This window comes from Chiroxiphia lanceolata, chromosome 3, assembly GCF_009829145.1.
Source record: "Chiroxiphia lanceolata isolate bChiLan1 chromosome 3, bChiLan1.pri, whole genome shotgun sequence".
Classification (NCBI taxonomy): Eukaryota; Metazoa; Chordata; class Aves; order Passeriformes; family Pipridae; genus Chiroxiphia; species Chiroxiphia lanceolata.
The window spans coordinates 67,129,584-67,152,700 of record NC_045639.1 but is presented as its reverse complement, the minus strand read 5'-3'; the positions used below and the strand labels follow the sequence as shown (position 1 = coordinate 67,152,700).

At 38.9% G+C, this 23,117-nt stretch overlaps 1 protein-coding gene across 2 annotated transcripts in view; it reads left to right on the top strand.

Moving 5' to 3' along the window:
• Positions 1–22,903, top strand: part of NT5DC1 (5'-nucleotidase domain containing 1) — a 138,973-nt gene extending 116,070 nt beyond the window's left edge. For both annotated transcript variants that reach the window (XM_032682472.1, XM_032682473.1), the window contains 4 exons: positions 679–797; positions 1,628–1,786; positions 8,286–8,454; positions 21,011–22,903. In XM_032682472.1, coding sequence (XP_032538363.1) covers positions 679–797; positions 1,628–1,786; positions 8,286–8,454; positions 21,011–21,129 — 566 coding nt within the window. In that variant the 3' untranslated portion in view covers positions 21,130–22,903. The remainder of the gene's footprint in view (positions 1–678; positions 798–1,627; positions 1,787–8,285; positions 8,455–21,010) is intronic.
• Positions 22,904–23,117: the final 214 nt, after the last annotated feature.

Sequence of the window (23,117 nt, the reverse complement as noted above, 5' to 3'; positions counted from 1 at the left end):
TGCTTTGGGACCAGCTAGAAACGAAACCTATGGCACAGCTGGGTGATGACAAGGGAGTTTCAGCTTCTGCTGATTTTTCTGAATCACTGACACTGCCAGTGTGAATGTGTGTCAGTGTGGATTACACCACCACCAGCAATATTGTCCACTCATCATTTCTTCAAAACTGTATGACAAGTGGAACTGCTCATTATTTTTGCTTATCTAAGGCTGGTGAATGCCCTTAAGAGCTACTTCAGTCTGTTTTGTTGTTTTCATGTCAGTGTTTAAAAACCATAGGTCGTTTGTCTGTGTGACGAGGTACATGTAGTCTCACGATCTGTTTTCTCTCACGGTTTCACCTTACATTTTTAACAGCTCCTCCATTTGTACGGTCCCTGTGGCTTCCTACCTTCACTGCTGTAGTGTTTGGGAGGCCAAGCCCATTACTTTGATTCCTTAGCTCTTCTGTAGTCCATGCAGACAAGGCTCAGCTGTGTCTTTTCTCACAAATGTCTGCCTACTCCGAGCTACCAAACACCTTGACTGAATCTGCAGTCAGTACCAGAACTTGAGCCAGATACTGGAGCTGGTGTAATGTCAAAATAGACCAGTCATGTGCAGGTAACTTCTCACACATGTCACAAATACAGGAGGATGGGCTGGTCTCACTAACAGCATGCAATTTGGTGATTTCAGAGAATGACGAGGAGCAGGAGGCTCTGCTGTCACTGGACAAGCCCGGCTGGTATTCCCAAGGTAATTCTATCCAGCTCTTTGATCTGCTGAAGAAGATGACTGGCAAGCTGGATCCCAAGGTATATTTAGAGTAAATCTTTCTGAAAATACTGTTTCAGTCAAGAATTCACCAGATAAGCTTTCATTAAGGTTTTTGATCTGATTGGTCACAAACTCTTGTTCTGGCTAAGCTTACTGCTGTCTAGCAGACTGCAGCCCATATACTGGAAGTAGCATATTAGTCTTCTTATCGGTAGAATATGTAAACTTTCTGAATGTTTTATTCTGTATGAATGATCATGCATTTTGGCAGCTTTAGGAAGAATTGGATTATAATCAGGTAATCTCCCTGGGGAAACAGATTAAATATATTAAAAGGTGAAAACTAGGATTATGTTATTTTAAGTACAGGTCTGGATGGTTGAAAATGCCACTGAAGATGGTGTGACCACATTTTCTCTAGTGAGTAAACTCCTCTCTGGACACAGAAGAGTTCTGTGTCACCAAGAGGTGCTCCATGTTCTCTTTTGTTTCCAATGTAGTCCAAAACTCGTTCCTGTTTAGTGTATTTTCTTGGTAGTCATTCAGCTGCTTCCTGTCAGGCTATTTCTGTCAGTCAAAAAACTCAGTGATGTCTCTTGTCCCGGTACCAGTCAGGCATCCCTGTTCAGTGCCCCTGGAGGGCAGAAGTGAGGAGGGTGTTATGACACTAGCTTTTCCCTTATGGAGATGGTAGAAGATCAAACGCCAAACTTGATATTAATAAAATCTCTTTCTGTCATGACCAACTGTAAACATGGGGGAATTTTTATTAGGTTATTTTAAACCTCTTTTTCTCTCTATGTGAAATACAGTTTGCTTGTGTTTTCCTCATATACAATGAACCTTTAATTTGCTTCTTCCCTTGTAGGTTGTTTATTTTGGTGACAGCATGCACTCAGATATTTTCCCAGCTCGTCACTATAGCAACTGGGAAACTGTCTTCATCTTAGAGGAGCTTCTAGGGGACAAAGTTACAGAGCCTGCAAAGGCTGAATCTGAGCCCTTGGAGAAGAAAGGAAAATATGAGGTAAGGGTTCCTTGCAGATGTTTCCTGGAACAGAATAAAGTAAGTTAGAAAAAAGCCTCATACCACCTGCACTGAGAATGAACCTGCTTATCTCACCATGCTGGCAGCATCAGCATCCCCCACAGACATATCCTCCTTGCCTTACCAGGAGGATGCTGTTCTGTCCTACCTTAGGCCTTGCATGAGTGACACAGAGCTTCTACTTGGACCTAAGTCATGGATCTCAGCAAAAGAGCTGTGTGTGCTCTCCCTTAGCAACAACCCATAGTCTTCTCCTTTTTAGTAACAAGAACCTGCCCTCCATCCTACAAGTAGAAATTTCATGGACACTTATCACAAGTCCAGCACCTGAATTCTACTGATTTCATGACATTTCCCTGTGTGCTGTGGCCAACTGTAAACACAGGGGAATTTTTATTAGATTGTTTTAAAGCTCGCTTTCTTTCTCTGTGAAATACAGCTTGCTTGTGCTTTCCTTGTATACAAAGAACTTCTAATTTGCAGCTTACCTCATAGGTTGTTTATTTTGGTGACAGCTGCACTCAGATAAGAGGGACTGTTTCGAAATTGTTCCAGTGCAAACTGCTGATAAATTCAGATAAATTATGTGACTTTGAGGTTGATCACAGCTGGGAAGCAGGGCCTTAGCATTACTGCCACCCTTTAATTCTCCCACAGAACTTGAAAAGTTACTATTGTTTATCCTCCTCTCCACTGGCAAAGAACAAATAGATAGGGAACAGCGCTCATATGGATTATGTGGCAGAATTGTACCTCCAGCACTGTAGGTAGGAACTGCAGTGCAGCTTCACTCTCTGTTTGGAGCGGTTTAATTTCATATGCTGCTAAATAAATAGGTCATTTTCTTCCGGTTGCAGAGAGATGTATGTGGGTTTTGCACTTTGCTTTGTAAAGCACTAAGCTTGATTTTTCTGTTAAAATAAGTACTCTTTATGATTAAAAAGTTAACTTACTGATAGAAAAAAATTGTGGAGGTAGTTTTATACTAGTTATGTTTTTAATCTGACTAAGAAGTGTTGTAAAAGCCAGTTTTCAATGGAGAAAAGGATATCTTCAATGGGACTAAAACAATATAGATATGATATCTATTGCTCTACTTTTGATAGACATATCTTATATTTTCACCCATTATCCTGATTTCTAAACTAAGGTCAGACAAGGACAGTTCAATCACTGAAATAAGGAAATGTAATCATTGATGTTTAGGCTTTTTCCTAGGTTGCAGAAAAACAAAAATTAAGACAAAGAAACTCAATCTCCTGTCAAGAAAAATGTGTTTCTTAGTAAGAAAGGTCGGAGGCAGGTGGGGGGAAGGAAGAGTTATTAGTAGCACTACATGGGTTATTATAATTTGATTTGAGTAATTAATGCTTTAAAAATAACTCATTCTCCTCCATAACTTTGTTCATTCTCTGACTGGAGATTCTGCTACATTGCTGCATTTTTGTAAGGTTTGTGGGATTTTATTCAACCATGGTTTCTTAAGCATTTAAACGGACAGACAGAAAATGTTTCTTTTCCTGGAAGTACAAAGAAAGAGTAATTGAGCAATGTGTTTCTAAGCCCATGATGATGATTTGGTTTTCTCATATTGAAACAGCTCTGGTCAACTGCTCACAAGATCCATCTTCTCTACCACATCAGTTATCAAGCAGGAAATTGAGACTTTTAGACATGTGCTTGACATTTCACTGATGCTATAGTATTCCTGTCTCGGGAGACACCACCCCTGCCACACACAGCCCCTGTTCAGTGTACATCCGCTACCAGTGACAGCAAGCAAGCAAGGGAGAAATGAATTGCGTTGATTAAAGGAACCTGAACCAGGGGGGCCGTGGCAGGTCAGTGGTGTTATTTCATTACCACACTGCTCACTGGAGTCTGAACAACAGGTCACATCCATATCTCTGCAGTTGACTGGACACCACTAACTTAACAGGACTAGTTCAAAGGGTCTCCCTTTACAATCCTATGGAAGTTTTATTTTCATTCCCCCAAGCAACTTCTCCCATTAACCCTTTGGTTAGGAAGGGAGAGAAGCCAATTCAAATGAGTGTACGAAGTCAAGTGTTTTTGGCAAATTAGTCACAAACAGATTAGATTTCATCTGATTCATCAGCCTTAGCATTGGCAATAAGAAAAATACACTGCTCTGTGTGTGCAGAGAGGGACTGAAAACTTAATACATGACAAAATCCTCAATTCTATCACTCTTTATAAAATGCTATTAAAGAAATAAAGTATTACTTTAATTTGCAATTACATCTTTCAAAAGGAAATTATAAAAATCTGTTTCCAGTTGTTTGACTGATGTTTCATCACTAAAAGAGAGAGGGGAAGAAAACAACCTTCTCACACAAAAATTGGGACTTGTAATTTCCATTTTTATGGGCAGTTTTTGTCTTTTCTGTTCAATTATATGCATGATATAAGCCAGATACACATAACTGTGAAATTATGGTAACAACTACAGTTCTTTTAAGTGTATGAGTCGTAACCAAATAAGCAAGAGAATAGCAAATTAAAAACTATTCATGCAGTTCCTTGGCTCCTAAGTGAATTGCAGCATGCAGGGGGAAAAAAAATATGAAGCATTGTGTTGAAACAAGATTTCCCCCCCTTCCCAGAATCGGGGGTTTGTTTGCTTGACTGGAGGCTTTGGGTTTGCCTTCTGTTCTTTAAATGTGTGATCAATTCCATCAATGAAAACTCAAAGAAAAGCTGGAATTTGTCCCAGGATTTTGAGGGAAACTGTTGCAGAGGAGCTGTAAGAATCTTGGGCTATAGGAATGAATGGAGCAGAAATCAAAGAATTTTTTAGTGGATATAGATGACATTTTTGCAGTTGGAAGGGAGAATTTAATTTTTACAGTATTGCCTAGTGGCTGGTTGGCTGTAGGGGTCAGGGCCCTTATTCCTCTGAATTTCCATGACTCTCTTGTTGTGAGCATAGACAAGGCTATTTACTTTGTGCCTTTTGGCTCTGTTTGTCTCTTTATTCCTGTTTAACACAAATCCAACAGTACTTTCAGGAATAACCTGATGGGCTGTTGTGGAGCCTGGTGAGTTAAAGCAATGTCCTTAAGGCAATATGCTGAAGTGCAATGCATTTTATTTTAAGTCTGCTTATAGTGATCCATATGGTAGTTTAGGTACAATAATCATTGGTGAAATGTTTTATATTTGCACATGACTTGTAAGCATGCAGGTTCTGTGCAACAGACCAGTGGCTGACTTGTCCATTTGCATACCCAGCATAGGTGTGTAATTTAGGAACACCTGGTTGTTGTGACTAGCACAGCTGTGCTGGCAGCAACGTTTCACATACTGTTATACCAGCAAAACTATTTTGAGCGTTGATTTTTTCTAGCAGGAGCTGGTGATGGTGTTACTACCTTGGCACAAAGCATGCAGCCATCAGTACCATCCATCATATTGGATGCCGTGAAGTATTCCTCATGCTCTGTGCTTGGTACAAAGATGATGGCATAGATGAGTGCTGAGCACGATGTGGATTCCTGAGCCGATGGGAGCAGGAAGTGGGGGAGGGATGGAAAACAGCCTGATGTCTTCTCTGTGGGGACCAGGGACAGGACCCTGGAGAAGAGGAGGCTCGGGGGAGACCTTCTCACTCTCTACGACTCCCTGACAGGAGGGGGCAGCTGGAGGGGGTCAGGCTCTGCTCCCAGGAACCAACAGTAGGACAAGAGGGCACAGCCTTGAGCTGCACCAGGGAAGGTTTAGGTTGGACATTGGGAAGTTCTTCCCAGAGAGAGGGATCAGCCCTTGGAATGGGCTGCCCAGGGAGGGGGTGCAGTCACTGTCCCTGGAGGTGTTTAAGCAGAGCCTGGATGTGGCATCAGTGCCATGGTCTGGGTGACAAGGTGGGATTGGGTCATGGGTTGGACTGGATGATCTCAGAGGTCTTTTCCAACCTGGTTGATTCTGTGATTCTGTGATGGCAAATCTCCATCTAAATAAAGCCTTTAAAAAATACTAACAGCTTGGCTTTCTACTCCTGTCTCCCTTACATCTTTCTTTTTTTCATCTCTTTACCAAATGTAGAAAAGCTTCAGAGCTCAGCTCCCTGCCTACTTGTATTTTAGAAAGGTCATTTGTAAGCTGACAAATTAGTGTTACCCAAGGGTCCTATTAACAGACTCTGTCTGCTTTGTTAACAGGCCCTATTTGTCTGCAGTTAGTAAAGCAAAGGTGACAGTAAGTATTGCAGGTGTTTTGATTTAGTGGAAGATCCTACAACTTGGGGAAGCCTGGTACCATTTGCTTGAAGTCTAGACTTTTCTTTGAGGCTTTGTACCCTCAACTGATACAATCAATGTTTGACCTACTACTGTCTGACCAATATGCTTGGGAGCAAACCCATATGCCTGGGGGATTTACATGAGAAAGAGGGTTTGCTCAGCACTTCCCAGGATCCACTGTCCCGCTGTGAGAGCAAATCCCATGTCTGGGGGCTGCAGGAGTGGCTGGTGCATCTTCTGGAGATGCTCAGCCCCACTGTTGAGCATGTGCCTTCAGGCATGTGAGGAGTAGACATGTTAAGAGCAGACTTTTGCCTCATTTCACAGATGTAGAGATTCATGGTACGTGGTCTGTCCTTATTGCAGGCTATGTGAGCTGCCCATGAGATATGGGCACTTTATGGACTTCAGGTAGGGATGGCAGTAGGAGTGATGTCTGATGCTTCCTAATGATGTGGGCAAAGTTTTGACAGCTCTTTTCAGATCTGAAATCAAGATTTAGCCTGCCAAACCTGCCCTGTAATGTGGAGACAAGCCAGTAGCAATAGCTTGTGATGATGGAAGCTCTCTACCAGGTGACTTGATAACAAGTCTTATATCTAATTGGATTTGGTTTTACTAAGGGCTTGGGTTGTAAATCCCCCTCTTAATAGGGAAGAATTTCCCATGGTGAAATTCAAACCTCTGAAAAAATCAGTTCATGTCCTAAGGTTGCATTTTTAATTGTCTGTTGAACCAACCATGCATTTTAAAAAGCAAGACTCTCACATTTTTTCTCTTGTCAATAAACAAGGCCCTGTTTTTTGTGCAAAGGCTTGTATGGGCCAGTACTGGGATTGCTGTTTCGACTAATCACCTGAACAGCTGAAGAGTTTTCTGCATATGTCATCCAGCTGGCAAATGGATTTTAAGTCAGCACAGCATCTACATTTAATTATAACTGATGTAGAGACCTGGAATTTGCATGGAAAGATGAGATTTGGGGGGGAAAAAAAAAAGTGAGATGCTGTCCCTTTGTGTAAGGGGAAAAAAAAAAACAAAAAACAAAACAACACAAAAAGCCCGGGACTTAAATTAAAGTCTTGCTTTGAAACAAAAGATAGGAGGTTTTTTCCAACTTATTTACATCAGAAGACAGAAACTAATATCTATATTTGTTGAAATCATACTTCCTCCCCACCCCCAGCTATGCTAAGAGGAAAAACTGTTACACAGACTCACAAAAGAATGGTTCTGTGTTTGCTGACGTGGTCTGTTTGGGTGGATCAACAGCTTTCTTGTCATCAAAAGATACAGGCCTCTGTTATAAACACAAATGATTCCAGCAGATTCTCAAAACTATTAAGAAAGAGGTTAAATGGAAAATAAAGTACAAAAGTTTACAAATCTGGAGGCACACTATGATATCTGTTCTTCTATGCTTTGAAGGTCTGAGAAGTTACTTTGCACTCAAATGACTTTAACAGATTTTCTGTAGCGTAGTTCACAGGGGTTTTTTCCAGTTTTTCATCTTTCTGTAGATGTCTCCTGGATTTTTTTCTCTGATTCCTCATGACAGTATATAACAGGTTGCAGGAGGAACTGGTAAAAAATCAGTTTTCTCAATGTTGTGTTAGTGCTTTCTTTAAAACATGATTAGTCTAGATGTTGTTTTCTGAAAATATACATGAAAAAAATCAATTTTTCAGAATTTGCTAGGCAACTGAGTGGCTCTCCATGAGTTCTGTTTCTCTGTTTTCACTCTTTCTTCAGCTCAGAAACAGATAACACAGGTGCCATTCATCACAGTTACTCCATCCAGCACCAGGAAGCTCCTTTTCCCCGAGGAGGACATCCAGGATGTGTTACAGTCTATGCCACAGCTACCCAGCCTCTCCAGCGGAGAAGGGCAGCAGGCAATTCACACTATCTAAAAGAGAAAAACAGGGAAAATGGAAGGATTTTTTAGGGGAAAAATATTTAAAGTTAACTTTTTGTGTCCTAAGGAATCCATTAATTGCATAAAGAGAAGCTTGCGGACTTTTGAGAGGAAGACTGTTACTGTCTTTCATTATATTTTAAAGTCAAATTGCTCCTGAGATACAATACAGGTTTCCTAGAAACTAGAGTTCCTTAAACTAATGCTTGTGGATGGATAAAGAAGTTTTTTGGTTGTTTTTTTTTTTTTTGGTTTTTTTTTTTTTTTGAGCTTACATATTTATTTATTTTTCTTTCAGGGAGATCAGCTCAAAGCTCCTTACTTCATATCTAAACAGTGGGGCTCTTTCTTCATGGACAGAGTGCCAGCCCTGGAAAATGCAGAGGAAACCTTAGTTCACACATGGTCCTGTAAATGTATTAGCACTTACAGCACTATTGCAATCCCTAGTCTTGAAGCAATAGCAGGTAAGGAAGATGGTGGGGGTTTTTTTCCTAATGAACATGTAGTATTCATAGGAAATTGGTAATGCTGTAGATCTGGTTTTGAGATTACATGTATCTAAAATACAATGGAAATACTTTGTTCATATCTTGCAACAGTGCAAGTGGCCATTGATTACTTTGATGTTTGTGTTTTTAATTGTTGTCCAATACACGCAGTTTTTTTGTTTGTCTCTGTGAATATTAGATGTTTAATTTATGCCCTGTTAGAAATAGGACGCAACATTTAACAGATGTTAGATTAGTTCCTGAACTTGGTCAGGATTTCCTCTGACCAAGTATCTTGCTGTTTCTACTTTCAATGGTGAATTAGATTAGGAAACAAACACATACAAAGTCACTTGAGGTTTTTATGCTTCCAAATATGTTTCCCTCTAATCTGCCTTGTTATACTTCCTCAGTCAGCTCACTATAACTTTGCAACTGCCATACATGTCAGTGGATCATGAAGGGGTGGTGAAGACCCTCTATCTATATATCCTCTGTCTATATGTCCTCAGTCTGTCATTTTGCAGTACTGAATTTTGTCAATACCTGTACCTAAAGAGATAAACAAATTATTACATGAATGAGGTGCTTAGCTGTATGAAGAACACAGCAAGCATTTAGTTTACTAACCCCTCTGTTCAGCATCTGTTGCCTACTTCATGCATAAGACCAAGGAGTAAATGGTTTGTTGCAAGAGAGCATTTCAGACTTGCCCAGCAGTTATTTCTACAACAGGACACATGATAGACCTGTTCTTTGCAACCATATTTTACACATGCACTTACATTGTAAGGATATCTCAAAACAGAGCAGCCATATAGAGTCACAATTTATGCTTCTGATAATTTGCCATTTTGCAGTCTGTATTTCAGCCTAAAGGTACAAAACCAAAATATACCAAAGGAAATTGCCAACAGAGGGATAACTTCTGTAAAACTCCCATCTAACACTTTTCCATGGCCATCCTGTGGCTTGCTTTGGAAGCGCTGGCCAAGATAAAACACATCGGTCAGTCACACTCTGAAACTCTGCCTCCCAACCAGCTCCCTGTAAACACAACTCAGTTTGCAGGACTAGCAAGGGCTCTCAACCACAAATGTACCACCGACTTTCCAGCTACAGATGAAGGGGTGAGAACCAGAAGGGCATATCTGGGTAGTTAGTGAGTAGGATAGCTGCCTGTCATCGGCAGCGGAGCTCTTGCAAAGCCTGTTCCTCCATTAGGAGGGACACTGTGTGCTGTCCGTCTCTGCGCCGAACCACTACTGGGGCAGGGGCTGATGCCTGTGAAAGTTAAACCCCAGTGCTAAAGGACACGGGAGAAATAACGTTTTTAACTTGCAGCTGTGTGCTCGAAAGCAGACTCAAAGCTGCAGGTACAAGAACATTGCTGCTTTCTTACAGAGAGAGGTATTTCTTGTTTGTTTGTGTGGAAGAGCAGATGTTTGTTATTATGGATGCTGAGGAATTTCTGACTCCTCTTGAATACCTTGTCTGACTCCTGTCACAGCAAGCTGTGAAAGACCCTGCTTTGCCAAGCCCTGAAGTTTTTGGCTGCAGTTGTAAGTTCATAGCTTAGCTGCAGCTATTTGGGAATAGCTAGTTAGAAGAGATTGAAACAGGTTATGTGAGTTTGATGTGCTCCAGCTTTCTCTTTTCTAATTCATCTACTTTAATTGTCAGCAGAGGACTTTCCACTGCCAAGCTGCAAAAACACAGGCCTTTCCTTAAGATCCCCTCGGCCCAAACATGCAGCAAGGCTGCTGGCATGCTGGCCATACAAGTCCAGCTCCCAGTCACTCACATGCTGGCCATGCAAGTCCAGCTCCTAGTTATCTGCATGCTGGCCATATGAGCCCAGCTCCCAGCCACTGGCATGCTGACCATATGAGCCCAGCTCCCAAGCAGTGGTGCACTGACAGCAAGCTCAGCTCCAGGCCACCAGCTGGCTCAGCCTTGGCAGCACCTGCCTCAACCTGACCCCGCCAAACAAGCTGCCATCTCACTGGAGATGTGCTGCAGCCTCCTATGAGCTGGGGTTTGACCAGAGCTTCTCTATCAGCAATGTCTGATCTGGCTTTTGTACATCTATGTGAGCAAGTGTAAGAGCCACATACGAGTAAGTTTCCCAACATCTTGCAATCTGCAAAAATATTTGGTGAAATGCAGACAATTGCTGCAGTGGTAACTTCAAAATTGGTTCTTGTTGTTTGGATGCAACATGTATCTTGTTCATAAAGAATAACTTGGTTTACTTCTCAAGGCACATTTTTAATTGAAAAAGATTATTCCAAAAAGTATTCAACATTATTGAATACTAACAATGTTTTACAAAAATAACTCAGTTTTCATCAAAATTCATGTGAGAATTCAGAGAGTTATCAGAAATTACTTTTGGGTAATAAAGCCCTTCACGCCTCTTTCCCTCTTTTTTAAAGAGAGGAAATGTGCAAAAAAATAAAAATAAGCTATAGATCTGAATTGAGAAATTGGGATCGAAGAAACTTTGACCATCCTGTTTTTTCAGCAGCATGTTGTAAGTTTGGTGCAGGTGGCTTCTGATAATTTCACCTGAAGAATTTATGCATGTAACTAAAGTGTACAATCTCAGTGTTACCAAAGGGCATTGTAGAAAAGAGTATTACAAGGAATGCTGCTGCTGGAGTTCTTGTCCATTCAAAGTATAAAATAACAAAGCATGTACACAAATTGGAAATTCAGTATCTGACTAAAAAGGGGTTTGCATTCAAAGATGCATCAGAAATGCTGAACTTATTCTCACCTTCTCAAGGAAGGTATTAGTGGGATTACATATTACTGCATCACAGTTTGTCATCTAAACTCCCTTGAGAGTCCCTGGAGAGAAAGAAATTGGCATTTTCCTTGTGCATGAGAAAGTATATTTTGCTTATTGCTAAAATTGCCCAAAGGAGATCTTCTGTGTGTATTTCTCAGTTTAGGGTCCAAATCAGATACAGGCTATATTGACAGTACATGGTTAATAAAATAGTAGAAACCAATGCCCCTGCTCCTATTCTACATGTCTCATTCACAAATCCATCTGTTTCTCCACTTTTCTGCTATTGAATCTCTCCTCATTTACAGCTCCCTTACAGATTTTGACCATTTTCAAGCACAATGATATCATAAGACAGATTTTCCATACCAGGATCCATTACTGTGGGAATGTTACATTAGAGTTCCCACAGGAAAATTAAAAGGTGTAAGGGTCTCTCTGAAAACAGCATTTTGCGTAAACCGCAGTTTCTAAGACGTCCTTCTCCACTTCAGAAAGTTAGGTATGAGCCAAGTAGAGGTGGATTGTTCTTTTTTATCCTACTTGAATAATCTGAACTTTAACTTCAAGGAAGGTGTCCACTACTCTTTGACCGTTTGATCAAATTTGCAGATACTCATAATAATAACCCAACAATAATTTCAAAAATTTCAAAAGTACCATTTCAGATGGTTATCTGATTTACAGTTCTTCAATACCAAAAATGATACGCATATTTCAAGTTAATGCTTTTCCTTTTGATCTCATTACCATTGGTAGTTTTATAAAAGTCCCACTTCAAAAAATTGCAGGAGGAGTTTTAGAGCTTAGAGGGAATTTTGGAAGGTTTTTTTGTTCTTCATTGCAAAGAAAAGCTAAAGAAAGTGGGCTCTAAATCCTAATAAGTAGAACACAATAATTTTTTTTTTTAATTTCATGATTGTTAACCTAATCTCCTGAACTTGTCTCATAACCACTGAATGATGAGGTTTGTTACAGGATTAAAAATTTCTGCAAGCAAGAATACGAGATTGAGTGATGTTGCGGCTCAAGAGAGTTTCATTTCAGATAAGAATTAGTGCAAATAAAATGTAAAATGTTTTATGGAGGTAGAGTTCATTTCACACTTTGGAGATTTGATAATCAAGCTTGTGTCATGCATGAGGATAATACATTTTTTTAAATCTTGCATGCCATATGAAATCTTATCAGGGTTTGCCCATATGGCTGCAAAAGTTTTTCTTCATGCATTATTGTTATTTCAGTTAGATAGAACAAGAGAAAAATCTCCATTATAATTTATCAAATCTGTCTCTTTAAAGATGCCTACAGATCTGCACCCTGCCACTTTCTGCAGGAGTTTGAGTCATCATCCTGCTTGCTGTATAAAAATAATGATAAAATTGCCAGTGAACCATGACAAAGAAGTTCATGTTTCTGCTTAGAGTTGCAAATTATCTGCACAACGGAAAGCCCAAGGCAGACGTGGCTGGGGCTCCAGAACTGGCAGTGTGTGGATTGCAAATACATGGGTCTGACCATCACAGATCAACTATGAATTGCAAACTTTACACACCATCTTCTAAATGTATTTTAAAGGTGAATGCCCTTAAGGAATCAACTATTACCACAGAAATCATGAACTTCACTGAGCATGTAGCCGTATACTCATTTCTATATCCTGAACAGCATCATTCATAATTGTTGCTGAAGTAAAACCAAAAAATCCCCCATATTTTAACACATAAGTTCTATGTTTTTTTCATTGACATTACATCATTCAAGGTCAAATCCAGCTCCTATTAAAATTAAATTGTTCTGTCCTGTAACCAGATTGATAATTATGTACTCTTATTCAAATAATACAATAATTTCTTTAAACATATAGAACTATATTTATTATACATTGCTAACTAGCAGTAACCTTTTATATTTAATGCCTTCTCTTACAACCGTGCTTTTACTTACCAGTGTAAGAATGTATCTATACAATAACATCTAAAGATTAAGTTTATCAAAATGCTTTGGGAATTTAAACTGCTTTGGGTCTTAGCTGCTATAAATAATAGTTGCTACTACAAGGCCAAAGAGTTCATTTTTATAATTAAACTTTTTATTTAAAAAACATATTTTTATGTCTGGTGAAAAATTGGTGTATATACACAAAAAACCCCAGCAACATTTCTGGGGTTTTCTGGTTTGGAGGTTTCATGCAAGGAAAAAAAACAGATAAAGATAACTGACTAGGGAGAAGATACATGTTCTATATATATGAACATCATCTTGCTTTATATGTCAGTTGAGAGGCATCAGATAATGTAAATCAGATTCATCTGTTCCAGGAAACTAGATTCAATGTTCTTCTTTGAAGAGAAAGAAAAACATGCCCAACACAACCAGCAAATATAATGCATTTATTTTTTCAGCTGCAAAATACAACAATACATTTTAACCATAACAAATTATTGTTCAATAAATCAGAATTATCTTCTAATAAGTCTTCAGGACCAGCTATTGCCCTAAGGGTTTGAGACCCCAACTTTACTACAGGATTTGACTACTTGATAGTAATTTTCTGTGTAGTAAGGACAGTATTCAGTGTATTACAATTTATTCAGCCTTTCCTTCTTCCAGAAAGGTGTATTGACTTGTGCCCCTGAAGGCCACGTCAAATCATGCAGAACCCAAAAGATTACTTCCTTGCCAATAGCTGAGAGAAATGTTCCTGCCATCATTATCCGGCTCTGTGAGATGTCAAAGTACAACCACCTCTAAAAGATTAAAGGGAGAACTCATGAGCAACTCATTAAGAAAGGGAGAACCACTCAGTCATTTCTGCTTTAAAGCTATCCTTCAACTCAGGCAGCATAATTTCATTTGCAGGCTGTAATTAAAGCTATAATTGGGTTTTGACTGGATTGCAGGCTTATGGGGTGGGTTTAGATTGCTGCTTTAAAAAACCTTTGTAATACAAAGTTTGATAGTTTTTCAGTGTGAAAACAATGAAAATAGGTAAGTCAGAAAGTATTGGAAATAATACTTGGACCAGGTTGAGATTTTACATAATCTGCAACCTCTCATATGCAAGAAAAAACATTTATGTACTCTGGATTGGCGCCTAATATGCACCCTCTGGATTAAGATGGTAATACACATACAAAAAAAAAAAAACCTAGGCCTTGTCTTCATGTGTGTCTGTGTGTGGATTTTTGCTTTAAGGTAAACAATGTTTGTCACCCATCCAGAGGAAAAATCATGGAAAGGGAAAGAAAACATTTGTTTTACAAGAACATGATGAGGTTAACCCAAATTTGGAGAGGAAGGTTGATCTTGGTGAGTTTACCTTAAAATGAAAGTAAGGGGGTGTATCATCTCTGCATTTGTCTTAATATAGCTCCTTCACAGCCTCAAAATGCAACTTATTTCTTTTCTTACCAGTCAGAAATGCCTGTCAGCTCAAACCATTGCTTGTTTCCAGGCTAGGTTCTTCGATTTACCTCAAAAGCCCTTTCTACTGCCCTAAGATCCAGACGGAGTCATTCACATAGACATGAATTAACAGATCCCTGAAAGAGTAGCACTTCCTAGTAGGATCTTTGCATTCCCTTAGGATTTTTTTAGATTAAGACTTCATCTAAATATTTAAAAATATCATAGTCTGATATTTTCTTGTGATCAGTTCCAGATCAAGCAAAGAACCACAAAGGGCTATTTTCTTAAAAGATCTCTAAAAGTCATCATTTAAACTAAAACAAAAAATGAAATAAATTTTCCTGCCATACAAATAAAGAGTTTTCTCATTTAACCCAAAACAGCAAAGGTATTTCTAAGGCTTTCCTTCACTTCAGACTCTTATCAGGCTCAGCTGTGAGTTCAGTGCATGCCTTGTGCACAGCTGTTTTGTTCAAGAAGGGGTCAGCAATCTCTTGGACACAGGGTAGACCCAAAGTAATGTGAACTGTTATTCCCGAGATAATGGTAGTGAAACTGCACACCATGAGCAATCACAACAGCCACGATGGGATGGTCATTCCATCCCCCCAGGCACCCATCCCTCTGCAAAACTCTGGTGGGGAAGGTGCTGCTGCTGCACATCTGCCTGCAGTTTGCCACTTGGGTTTTCTCCAATGTCACCGTCTTTTTTGTTAGATACCACAGAAGAGTAACCAGCAATAAAACCCCAGTGGCAGTGAAGCTCTTGTTCAGGCCAAGCTCATGCCACATATGTCTGCTGGCAGTGCCACAGGCATGATCTCTGACCAATACACCTGTATTGGCAAAAGCTCTTATTTAAGTGCAATTAAAGCAGCAAACCTGCCCTTTGACTTAGTGTAGTTTTAATCTTTATTCATGCATGTCCAGGAATAAACTGCAGTGGCTCATATTGCCAACTGTATCTAAACTCAGAATCTTTCTCCTATAGAGTGTATATATAGAGAGTTCCTATACTGAAGAGTCCCCCGTTTCCCATACAACACCGCACGGATACCCTCCTCCTCTCCAACTTTTGAGTCATAGAATATGCAGACAGCAGCAATTACTTTCATTTTATTGACAGAAGGAAAGCTTTCCTTGTGCTGACTTCACTCTTTCAGGAGCTTTGTTTTAGTACAGCAAACATCTGACCTCCTGTTTAGGAAAATCAGCCTTAGAAATTTTTCTAAAAATAACTACTATCAGATAAATCTACTTGTAACCTTGTTTTTTTTTCTTTTTGCCATTAGTATGCTCCCTCACATCCTGAGCTTTTAGTGAAAGCACTACTTTGACTGTTATAAAATAGAATGGCTCAGGAGATAAAAACATTTAGTATTTAAGAAAAAATAATGCCTTTTAAAATTTACCTGCAGACTGGCAAGTCAGATCACTCGATGGCACATCCAAACTGACGGATTCCTCTGCAGAAGTTGTTCTTACCCCACTGTTAAAAAAATGTTATTAGAAGTTGTTATCATTAAGAAATTAATATTTGCTTTCAACAGCAACTTTGAAATGCAGTAAAAGACTTATGATAAAGTTTCTAAGTCAGTGTAAATCACAGAAAATCCTGTAAAAGCAAAAGAATTTCTACTGGCTGATGGTCTGCCCCTACAGTTTACACCATCTGGATGATGAGATGGATGTAAGACAGAGCTTGGACTCTGGTTTTTGAGATTTGACACATTTAAGCAGTTGAAAGAATTTTTTCAAACTTGGGTATCGCTAACAAGGTTTTCATTTTCCTCCCTGGGTCTTTTTCTTGTTGATAATCAGGAGGATATATTTGGATTCACTTAAGAACACAACTCTGCTGTTTACTAGGCGGCTTTTGCAGCATCTGGCTTCAGCCCTGCTGACTGGCAGGGAACAGACCTCAGAGAGGGGAGGGGAGTTCAGCTTTCTGTAGAGCTTCTCACTCGTCATGGAGATACTGCTGTGGTGTCACGATATAAAAATGTTGGCTTTGCTTTCGTTGGTCAATACTGGAAAATGATTCCTGACATTTCTGCTGTGTATTTTGGGAGAAATCCATTTCAGTCTTGGACTGTGCTTTTATTTAAAAAAAACTGCCTTCCATCTAAAGCACTTAGTTAAGATTTTATTTGTTTAGTGTATTGGTTTGTTCAAAAAAAACCAAACGAATCCCAAACAAAACAAAAAAACCACCACACGGATTAGCCAAGAGTATTAAGTTTATTGACCAGGCCTGTGTCTGGATTAGATTATAATTGTCTTCCATTCAGTTTCTCAAATATTTTCCTGATCACTCATCGAGAATATTACGTTTTTCCTTCTTCGTGTGGTTTCTTTTCCTTCCTTGTGGGTGGAACTCCAAGTCTTCCTCTGATAAAAGCTTGTGGCTTTCATTTTGTTGGCTTACACTAATTGCACAGCACACAGACACTGAGGCATTGTCAGCTTTGAAACTATGACATAAATCCATCCGTAAGTATATCCAAGCAAGTATATGCTTGGATACGGGTATACATAAGCATCAGAACATAATGTTGTAATTAATGTGACTTAATACCTGGTTCTGGATAACTGGAAGACAGTAAGTGACAGTGGTTACTGTTTAAATATCATCACTGTTATTTTGTTTACATCAGGGCTGGTGGAGTCCTATAAAGGAGGTAGGGCAGGGCAGGAGTTCTGCTTCTGAGCTGAGGCTAAGGCATATAACCTGGGAGAGTTGCCCAAGCCACTGGGAAATGCTAGTAACACTGAATGATCACTGTAAAGGAAACCGGTTTTCATCACTTGCGCTCAGCTGATGTGGGAGCAAAGAAAGGAATGGGAGCAAAGAAATGCAGGGTTATGCATCTAATAACTGGCATTTCTGGCAGATCTAGAAAGGGACCTTGAAACCCTCCATGTCTGACTTCTAAGAGTCTTTGGCTCTAAAAGTGAATATCCTATTTGTCTTGGAAAAAAATTAATTTGGGTGGAATTACCTAAGAATGATAGACAAACTTTGGGACTGTGATTCTGAAGCAATTGGGTACAGCCAGATAGTTCATTCTTCCAGCCTCAAGCTGTTTAGTTTGTTCAAGTTTGTTTGTTGGGGTTATTTTATGATAATGGCAATATTGGATGAATCCTGAATTCATTATCAGTGTAGGTTAGGACTGATTAGAGCCTCACTGTCAAATTATATCTCAGAGAGGACTAGTTGTCTGCCCCCTGCCTAATTTATGACTCTTCATCGGGGTTAGATGAGAAATGGATGCCAATATGCAAAGGTCTGCCACAACAGCAGCAGCTGTGAGCACGCATAGCAGCAAAACCTGAAGAATTTACTGGCAAAAACACTAGGAAAACAACAACTTGGAAATAAGAAACTATTCTTTTCCTGAGACTGGCTTTATTATCAAATACTGTGTCTTATGTTTTGCATGCTTTTGCATCAGGCCATGGTCTGCGCAAGCATTTCATTTTAGCAAAATGGAGCTTGAAGAATTATAGAATATCCTGAGTTGGAAGGGACCCATTATGATCATCGAGTCCAGCTCCTGGCCATGCATAGGACAGCTCCAAGAGTCAGAAAATGTGCCTGAGAGCATTGTCCAAACAATTCTTGAGCTCTGTCAAGTTTGATGCAGTGATCACTTCCCTGAGGCCCTGCTACAGCGCTCAACCACCCTCTGGGTGAAGTATCTATTTCTAATATCCAATCTAAAGTTCTCCTGACACACCTTCATGCCATTCCTATCTCTGGTCACAAGAGTGAAGAGATTGATGCCTGGCCCTCCACTTACCCTCACGAGGAAGTTGTAGACTGCAGTGAGGTCTCCCCTCAGTCTTCTCCAGGCTGAACAGACCAAGTCACATCAGCCACTCCTCATTTGGCTTCCCCTAAAGCTGCTTATTTCTCATCTGTATCATCAGTGATAACATGGAATAAGAATAGACATGAAATTAATTGCTCGTATGTGCAGGAGACAGACTCCAGACCTGTATTGTTGTTCTTTGTTGATGAGCCAGTATTGCTGGACCTAGTGATACCATTGCCTTTTACATAAGAAGAAGCTGTATTGAGCTTTGGTGTACAATTCACATAATACTTCTTCGATCTAGGGCAGCTGTGATTTATTTTAAATTGAAGAGTTTTCAAAGAACTTATTTTAAATTTTGCAATTAAAAAAATCTATCTTTATTTCCCTGTATACTTGCCCCTCTTTCTTGCTGTGTATTTATTTATAGCCACTAAGATTCCAAGTATGCCTTTCTAGATCAGGCCAGAGCTTTCTCATAAAATATCAAACTGAAATCAAACACTAATATATAAAAGGTTACATATTCTAGGCAAAGCAGACACAACGGATGCAGGACGTAAAATCACTGATGGAAACAAATTTGAAATACAGGAAGCTTTTTCCTATGTGATACATAAAATCTGCTTCATAGGTGAAGAATAGTATGTGTCTCATGCTTCATGCAACTTTTACTGATGCCTTGGGCAACATTTTTAAATATGGATATCTTCTGGTCATCTTTCAAAGTCAGCTTGCTGAGACAAAAGCAATATTTAAATTAATAGAATTGGGGGATGAATATGTAAGTATGTGATTATTCTCTCTTGAAGTCTCGTGCATTGCATATAGAATGGTTTTGGTGTTTAAGCTGATTGTGTAAAGCTAGTTTACCAGGAAATATCAATAAAATTACCATTTTGATTCAACTGGTTCTTTTCTTCAGCAATAATCAAATCTGCAGATTGAACTACTCTTGGGAGACTCCAGACTGCTAGACTAAAAAACTAGTAAAAGCTTTTATATAAAAGTAACTGTATGGCATTTGATTTTTATAGCTTATAAAGATATTCAGAAATATTTGCTTTCTTTTTTGTCATTATTTGTTATTTTTGAAACCTTTGTTTTAAACAGAGCTGTCATAAATAGACTCAGCAGCCTGTAAATCCATTGGGCCCTCTGCACAATAAAAAAACATCTGCCTGTTCTTCCATGCTGAGAACGAACTCCAGAGATTTCCCTAACTTGGACAAAATGAGAAAATGCACTTCTTTGAGCTAAAATAACCCACTTGATAAAGCATAATTCTCTTCCAATCAAGTTATGTCCTATTCCTAATTTATTCCAGGCTATCTCTGATTTTTCAGCTTGATCTAAATACTCATTTGCTTGCTATACTTATGTTTAATATGGTTTTAAAACTCTCTACCTGTATGCTGTACTGGTGCCTGCCTGGGAATCACTTGTGAGACAGAACTGGATTTCCTGTTGTTTGTGCCAAAACTGCTAAAATTATGTTTTTCTGTTTCATAAAACTTGCTGAGTGGAAAAAAAAAAATGTAGCATATAGTGACAGGATATCATCTCTCCAAAGTCACTCCAAATTAAAAAAAAAAAAAAAGTTGTAATTAGTAACTTACTGTACAGATGAGCTGAGTAATAGTTTTTGTGTTTTGCTTTGGTTCTGAGCAGACAACCTGGGAAGGAGCTAACCCTTTTTTGTTGGGTTTTATGTATTTTTTTTTTGTTTATTGTGAAGGTAATTGTTTCTTGAATGAAGTTTTATTTATGTGTTTTTTTAATTTGGTTTCTTGAACTTTGAGAGGTGAGAACGGGAAGTATCTGTTTTCTGGCTGTGAGGGTGGGCGGATCACTGCTAGCAGCAAAGACTTTTTTTAAAAAGCTACAGAAAAGAAAGCTTCTACTGTTCAGAACTATTTTAATGCATTCAGCATTCTTTACAGACTGGAAGTGATGAGTACACCAAGTTACAAGTGCAGATTTCTAAGAGGGCTTGATACAAAATTATGTTATTAACACTGGATTGTGAGAAGGTGTGGGTGCCTTTTGAGAATCTTGCTTTAATAGCTATGAAAAACAAAAAAAAGGAACTGATTCTTTGTTTTAAACATAGCCCTCTTATGAGTAGATTGCTGAGATAGAAGAGAAAGGTGACAAGCTGAAGAATGGACTTGAAGGTGTACATGGGGGAAAATTCTATCTAGGCTCAATGAAGATTTTTGATTAGTATTTAAGCATTAGGTTAAATTATTTTATCTGATTAGCATTATTTCAGCAATCAAGGAACCAAATATGCTTTACTGCAGTTGAAACTCTGAAAGTCAATCCCTTGGACAACTGAAGACATCAAATAAATGTGTAATCATGCACTCTGATTGAATTCTAATGCTGGTGAGCAAACAGCTCAAGGTTTTAAGAAGTACTGCTATTCACCACAGGCTTTTTTTTTTTATGTGACACAGTCTGTGCTGCTAATCAGATGTGGTATGTTTCTGTCTTGCAGATTTACCGCTGGATTATAGATTTACACGATTTTCCTCAAATAGCTCTGCAACTGCCGGGTACTATCCAAGCCCTCCAAGAGCACTGCTGCCAAATGAGGAGTCAGTGACTATGAAATAGGTTGTTGGCTTTTTCCTTAAATAACCCTGTGGCCCTTACTTAAACTGCTATCAAATGCTAATTGGTGAAAATGCTGTGTGATGCTTCATAAAATAGAGTGATGGATTAAAGCAGATTCCTGTGTAGACTTGTGTTTCACTTTTTTCTCTAGTTCAGCTGGAACAGATAAGCAATGCATTCTTCTCTTTAAATCTTCGAACCACCACTACCTTTCGCAAAGTGCTATTGGCTATTGGCTTTTTTCATGCACTGCCCACAGCCTTCAAGAGAAATGTAGTAGTACTAGCTCATGCCAAGTTACATTCTACATTTTTGAGGACATTTTAGGTACTATCCCTATGTAAGGTGATGCTGTTGCTACCATAAACCCCAGGAAAGACACAAACCAAACCCTGAGCCATATTTCATGAAGAGTTATCTTGTAAGTAATATGTGACATTTCCAAATTAGCATTAAACATTGATTTATTGAAAGGGAAACATAAAGCAAATTGGAACAAAATTGATAAAAACTTTCTTTAAAACAAGGTGGATGAGGAATGAAAATGAAAGTGCCATTCTCCTCCTCACAAACTTTGGGCTGAAAATATTTGACTTAAGATGCTAATAGTTAGTAATACTTGACTTTATTTTGAAATTTTTTAATTAGCATCAATGTCTTTGGCAGCAAATATGACTCATGACAGGGATATGATTTGTATTAAGCAGAGAGATACCCAGATTAAAATCTCAGATCTCTGATTACAATATCATTGAAATTCTAACCTGAATCAAGTAATCCTCTGCAAATAATTTCTAACTAGGTTATGGTGCAAACCGATATTGTGTACCCTCACACTTTTGTGGTTCTGAATTTAGAACTGACTTTTCTAGGTTGGGGATTTTTTTCGGTTTTTTTTTTTAGAGAAAACTCATTGAGTTTTTAAAGAAAATTGGAGTGAAAATCGTCTAAGTAAGTCCTTGGGTCCTGGTGTCTCAGTGGAGAAACAATATTTTTTTTAATGGACAGGTGGCAGATTCTAAGGACAGACTGAACACAAAGCTCATCAGAAGAATTACGTATACCCATCTTTGACAAAGGCTGTCACCAGCCATTTGCGCTTACTGCCAGAAGGACATCAGAGTAGCAGAGAAACAAAAAGATAACATAAAGCTACTGTAAGCATTATGCCATGTGCCACCATAGTCTGTGGCTGCAGGAAGACTTGGGAAAAATAACTGAAGTAGTTGCCCAAAAAATAAAGTTCCTCTTACTGAAGACTCTTCTCTTTAAAAATCTGTGAAAATTACACATCTTATTACAAAACAGAGATTGGCGATGGAGGAACGAGGAGGGCAGTTGGTGCTGTGGCAACAGGAGAGCCATTGGAAATGGAGGTGGTGTGAAGAGCCAGGGAGAAGAAATGCACATGGCAGAAAATTGGTAGAGATCTGTCCATATTTAACATGACACTCTAAAGACACCATCTTTGCTTTTTCCTTATTTCTCATTTTTTTTTTGTTTTAACCCCTGGAAATCTCTGAAATTTCTTGGCTTCTCTTATGAGAGGCCATTGACAGAAAGGTTGCTGAAGTGCCTGCAAAACTGTCTTGAGCATCAGCAGGGAGACAAAGTTGTAAAGACTCATTAAAATCACTGTGTCTGGTTAGACAGCCCTGAAAGCCACAGTTTTGCTTAAAACCAGAGATGAATACCAAGTCTCTTTTGGTGTCTGTTTTGGTATAAAGCACATGTGTCTGAATTTTAAAATAAAGAGAATTTATTTCTGAAAAAATACATGTCCTCTGAATTTACTTTATAGCTGAGCAGTAAAAAGAAAAAAGGGAGACAAGGGTTGTCTCTAAGAAGTGCAAGATGTTTGTGCTACAGCCTTGAACAAAGCAAAACTTGACTCACTCAGAATAAGATACATAAATCAACCCAAAACTTTAATAAATTAATACCTTTAATACCTGTTGGGAAGTGATCTTTGATGTAAAGCAAAGTTC